This window comes from Taudactylus pleione, unplaced genomic scaffold (assembly GCF_031769625.1).
Source record: "Taudactylus pleione unplaced genomic scaffold, aTauple2 ptg001800l, whole genome shotgun sequence".
NCBI classification, from domain to species: domain Eukaryota; kingdom Metazoa; phylum Chordata; class Amphibia; order Anura; family Myobatrachidae; genus Taudactylus; species Taudactylus pleione.
In genome coordinates, this window is record NW_028286197.1 from 1,246,501 (window position 1) to 1,252,500 (window position 6,000).

At 42.3% G+C, this 6,000-nt stretch overlaps 1 protein-coding gene across 7 annotated transcripts in view; it reads left to right on the plus strand.

Moving 5' to 3' along the window:
* LOC148436343 (cadherin EGF LAG seven-pass G-type receptor 2-like) overlaps positions 1-6,000 on the plus strand; it is a 383,494-nt gene that overhangs the window by 179,887 nt on the left and 197,607 nt on the right. For all 7 annotated transcript variants that reach the window (XM_088465025.1, XM_088465024.1, XM_088465023.1 and 4 more), the window contains exons 14-18: positions 734-875; positions 4,253-4,373; positions 4,756-4,939; positions 5,049-5,150; positions 5,324-5,418. In XM_088465025.1, the coding sequence (XP_088321151.1) occupies positions 734-875; positions 4,253-4,373; positions 4,756-4,939; positions 5,049-5,150; positions 5,324-5,418 (644 nt within the window). The remainder of the gene's footprint in view (positions 1-733; positions 876-4,252; positions 4,374-4,755; positions 4,940-5,048; positions 5,151-5,323; positions 5,419-6,000) is intronic.

Below are 6,000 nucleotides of genomic sequence, written 5' to 3' on the forward strand. Positions count from 1 at the left end.
GCCGGTCCCAACACCTGCCAGATTCATTGAGCAGGCACCAGGACCCAGGCAAGCAGCGGCGGCAGCCCCCCTCAGGTAAGAGGGCAGGAGCCACTGCTTGCTGGCTACTTCTGCATGTAGCTCACCAATGCTAGACAACTTTATTTTCCCAGTGCTATTTAGATTTCAATTGGTACTCTCCCCTCTCAAATCTAAATTTCTATGCACATTTTACACCCCTCCACCTTGCAGTGCAACATGGCTTTGCCAAGGTGCAAAGTTACTTGCTTTGCTCCCAACTCAGAATCAGCCCCTTTATATGTTTGCTCCTTTTGTAAGTGCCCATTTTTCCTCCAAATGAACACTAGTTAGCTATTTACTATTTTATTTATTGAATAACATTATTATTTTTTACTTCTGTAGTTCTATACATTAGGAAGAGCTTTATTAAGAATGTTGTTTTCATTCGCATACATTATTGCTCCAGTGGATCTTACAATCTAAATTATTTTCTATACAAACACAGATGCAAACTAGTGTTATTTTTTTCCAGATGCAAATTAACCTACCAATACAGTATGGTTTGGAATTTACTTCTCTTTTGCTATATGTTTTTATTTTATTTATATCATTCCTAGTACTGATGTAGAGAGGTGGGCTGTGCCTCACCAAAATATTGGTTCTGTTCTTTGAAAAAAAAATAGTTAATTTTACTTAGGTCCTGAGAGTGTTTTTCTATTGTTTCTCAACACAGCTTTTTATGGTAACAACTGTATTCATGCATGCGACTTGAATCCATGTATGCACCAGTCCACATGTGTTAGACACCTAAATGGTCCACATGGATATATCTGTGAATGTGCCTCAGGATTTTATGGCTCACACTGTGAAACAAGGTAAGTGAAAACAACTTGGCCCTTAAAATATATATATATATATATATATATATTATACTCTGTATATACAACCGTCCTTGCCCGGGTTTAAATCTTGAAGTTATTAAGTTTTAATATGCTTTGTCGTCCAAATCCATCCAGTGGAAGGCTCATAACAGGCTCCCTGGGTCAAAGTTCTGCCTGGCTCACTCCGCCGTGAGGTCTGACAGGGACCCCAACCACTCCCTTAGGCATCCAAGACCAATTGCCACCCCTCTGTGGTTTTCATCCAACTTCATGCAGTGAAAGGCCCAGAACAGGGTCCCAGGGTCAAAGTTCTGGCCAGCGTCTCCGGGGTCAAACTTCTGCTCAACGTACACCAACAGAAGGTCCAACTGGGATCTTAACCTCCTAGTATGTCTTCTAGGATCCAATGTTGCCACTGTGAAGTTTTCGTCCAAATCCAGCCATTGGAAGGCTCAGAACAGGCTCCCCTGGTCAAAGTTTTACCCAGCGTACCCCAACGGGAGGTCTGACCGGGACCCTAACTACCTTAAAACCTGGCCAGGATGCAACTAGAACCACCTTGCGTTGGTTTCATCACAATTGGTGTAGGGGTGTACAAATTCATAAGCGGAGAGACAAACAAATATACCAATGAATTTTATATATAAGATTTGTCACTCTGTTGCTTTGTCACATGAACCCAATCTTGCATTTCTGGGACGTGGTGGAAAGGTCCATTCGCACCCAAGATCCTGCACCAACAAATATCCGGGAGATGTGGGAAGTTATCCAGATGGCAAATGACAGAGGTCTTCCGTTCACTTGTGGAGTTAGTGCCACCTTGAGTTGGCTAGAGTGGGTCATACACGCTACAGCATACCAGACATCTATCTCATGACTTATGGCACTTCAGTGCGTCTGTGTGTGTATAATACTAACCTTTTAAATATATATATATATATATATATATATATATATATATATATAAAACTAGCTGAAGTACGGGTTTCAATCTTCCAATGCCGCCCCTCTGTGAACTTTTTATTCAAATCCATCCAGTGGAAGGCCTAGAACAGGCATTCCCTGAGTCAAAGTTCTACTTAGCGTACACCAACAGAAAGTCTGACCGGGACCTAAACCCCCTTGTATGTCTTCTAGGATCCAATGTTACCACACTGTGAAGTTTTCGTCCAAATCCATCCAGTGGAATGTTCAGAACAGGCTCCTGGAGTTAAAGTTCTGGTCAGCGTACACCAGCGACAGGTCCCGGTGGCCTCCCCTCCATGTTATCACTGGCTCGGGGGCTGCTTGGAGTCCTGGGAACTGCTAAAAGGATCCGGGGGCTGGTCTGAGGAGCAAGGGCTACTTGGAGATGTAGTTCTCCTAACGCCCGTTACCGGGAAGGGGGGGGCGCACACAGGGGTCACTCACACACACTCATGCACACACACTCGCTCATATGCACATGTACCGGTTACCAACGCTGGAAGAAGTCACCGCTTCGGAAGGTGAATAATTAAGGACTAATTGAGCTAATTGGAAACTTTCAATTGCTTAATTAGTGCTCAGGGGTGGTGCCGCCGGTGTCCCAGAGCAAGTTCCGCAGATTTTTCCTAAAATTAATGATTTTCGGAAAAATCAGACTGTCTCTGGAGGTGCGAGGTAAAAACCTCTCGGCGCTAAAAATTTAAAAAACCCTACATGTAATTAAATAGCAAAAATCCCGCACCTTGCAGGTACAGTATTTTTGCTTTTCTCGCTCCCAATTGTATATGCATCTTAAACTCCATAAACCTGGTTTGGAATGTACTGGACAGAAGAGATAATGCCATGGGTATGTCCAGCAGTTATATCTGCAAAAGGTGATTTTAATTTTGTTAAACAAAATGATATGATTTTTTTTTTATTCAGCTTTACTTATTTTTTTTATATTCTAAAACATTTTACTGGTAGTGTACACACACACCCTTATTGGTTACATTATTATGACCACCAGGCTATTTTATACAAAGTAGCTATGTCTCAGATATTGCTGATGTAGGATGTCTGATTCCAAATTCTAACGGAACGACGAAGACATGGAGAGACTAATTAAGTGTGTCACTAATAAAATAATGGATAAATGACACAATCTGTTGGACTTCAAATGTGGAATGATTGTTGGTGCAAGCATTAGCTCAAACAATTCTTTATTGGCTGCAATGGTGAATTGTTTGAGGGGGCGGCAGTTGTACATGGAGTGGACCAGCAGACAACTCAGATGGCCTCTCATTGAACAGTACACCGCACATTACATTGTATTGGCTACAGAAGCAATAGGCTTCTGAGTAGCCAATACTACTGCAAACAGGGTAGATACTGTGTGCAGTAACTACTGCAAACAGGGTGAAACAGCTCCAGTTTGCTGAAGAACACAGTATTTGGACAGTAAGTCATTGGAAATGTGACATGTGGTCTGACGAATCACATTTTCAATGACACCATGCAGATGATAGGGTAACGATATGGGGCAACAGCACAAAAGCATGGATCCTTCTTGCAGCATCACCAACCTTCATTCAGGCTGGCGGAGGCATTGTTATGGTGGGTTGGATATGGGATGCCGGCGCTCGGGATCCCGACTATCAGAATCCCAAAGCTGGTATCCCGACAGGGTTAGGATACCAACACTTGTCGGCAGGGCCGGATTAAGGCTGGTGGGAGCCCCAGGGCAACAAAATTGTGGGGGTCCCCTTCAAGCCACGTGGTGCCCCCCCTTCCCGCTAAGCCTACCGCCCTCCTACTTCTCTGCGACAGACTTACCCGAGTGACGGCGTGACCTCCCGGCAGAGCTACTCCCTGGTCCTCTCATCGGCGTCGCGGACATAATGTGTCACGTGGCGGCGGTGAGAGGACTCGGGAGCTGCTCTGCGCTGTATGCAGCGGCACTTACTGTGCAGCTGCATACAGTAACAGCGGATTGCAGCAGTGAGCCTCAATACGGGAACAGGTTCCACTGGACACCTGTTCCCGGCAGGGTCACACCGACCCTGTGTGGGGGCCCCTCCATGTGTGGGGGCCCAGGGACAACCGCCCCTGTCGCCCCCCCTTTATCCGGCCCTGCTCGTCGGTCAGTATCCTAACCCTCCCCCCTTAGTGCTTAACCCTAACTCTCTCCCTAGTGTCTAACCCCTGTACTTACCGTCGGGATGCCGACTGTATTTTGAATGGATCCCATGGATTTCAGGCCATATCGAGGAAAAAATGTGTGTGTATGTATGTGTGAGTGTGTATATATATATATGTGTGTGTGTATATGTGTGTGTATATGTATATATATATATATATATATATATATACAGTACTTTCATCATGCTTTCATTGACATTATCTGACTGCACTTTACCCTACAGGCTTGATCAGCCATGCTCCCGTGGTTGGTGGGGACATCCTGTGTGTGGTCCATGTAACTGTGACGCAAGCAAAGGTTTTAATACAGATTGTAACAAAACAACAGGAGAATGTAATTGTAAGGTGAGCCTTGGACTTTGATTTTTTTTTCTATGTTTAGATAATTTTCACAAAAAGGTGAAAAGAATAAATAGAAGTTGTAAATATATTAGGAAAGTGTTCGGTAATAAACAAGGTCAGAAGGGTTGGGATGTAGTAATAAAATCATTTTATTACTACATTATTTTTAAAACTGTAACTCAATGACTAAATGAGGAAATAATGATGGCTGTGATAGTGTAGCTAGATATACAGAAGCTACTAAATGAAACGGATTAAGGAAATATCCTGTATAATGTTAGTTGTCATGTGTTAGGAATTTATAATTTTTATACATTCGCTTTCCTGTTGCTTCCTCATTAACTTTTGCCATTTGTGTATTCACCTTTTCTGACATCTCTCTTAGGACAATCATTACCGTCTTCCTGGAGCTGAGGTCTGTATACTGTGTGATTGCTACGCCATAGGTTCCCTAAGTCGAACATGTGAACTAAGCACAGGACAGTGCCCGTGTAAACCAGGAGTAATTGGGCAGCATTGTGATCACTGCGACAACCCTTTTGCAGAAGTAACATCCAATGGATGTGAAGGTGCAGTTACTGTAATGAGGGTACATGATGGAAAGTTATATACTTTACATTGATTAGGGGAAACTGGCTTAAGTTTTGTAAGGATTTACATTGTCCTTAAATTTCACAGTGAACTATGACAGCTGCCCCCGAGCTATAGAAGCTGACATCTGGTGGCTAAGAACACGTTTTGGACTGCCAGCTGCGGTTTCATGTCCAAGAGGTTCTGTAGGTAAGAATTGTTAAATAGTACAATGTCTCAATAAATGAGGTTATTGCAAAGTGTTATTTATATAACGCCAATATAGTCATATGTATGGGCACAATAATAATTATACAGATTATACCAAATTTTAAATGTCATTCGTCATTTTCTTATTTGGTAATAAAGCATTTTCCACTTAGGTACTGCCGTTCGTCACTGTGATGAGCACAAAGGCTGGCTACCTCCAGACCTGTCGAATTGCACCTCTCACTCACTCATACCTCTTAGAGGACTGGTATGTACAGACTTCTTTTATGTTCTGATAATCTTAAAAATTTGAAAAAGACAACAAAATGATGGTAATAAATAAATAAAAATAATATGTATACAATGCATCTGGAAAGTATTCACAGCGCTTCACTTTTTACACATTTTGTTATGTTACAGCCTTATTCCAAAATGGAATAAATTATTTTTTGTCCTCAAAATTCTACACACAATACCCCATAATGACCACGTGTAAAAAGTTTTTTGAGATTTTTGTAAATTTAATTAAAAAAAAAACTAAGAAATCACATGTACATACAGTATTTACATCCTTTGCCATGAAGCTCAAAATTCTGATCCTGTTTCCACTGACCATCCTTGAGATGTTCCTACAGATAATTGGAGTCCACCTGTGGTAAATTCAGTTATTGGACATGATTTTGAAAGGCATACACCTGTCTGACAGTGCATGTCAGAGCACAAACCAATCATGAAGTCCAAGGAATTGTCTGTAGACCTCCGAAACAGGATTGTCTTCAGGCACAAACCTGGGGAAGGGTACAGAAAAATATCTGCTGTTTTGAAGGTCCCAATGAGCACAGTGGCCTCC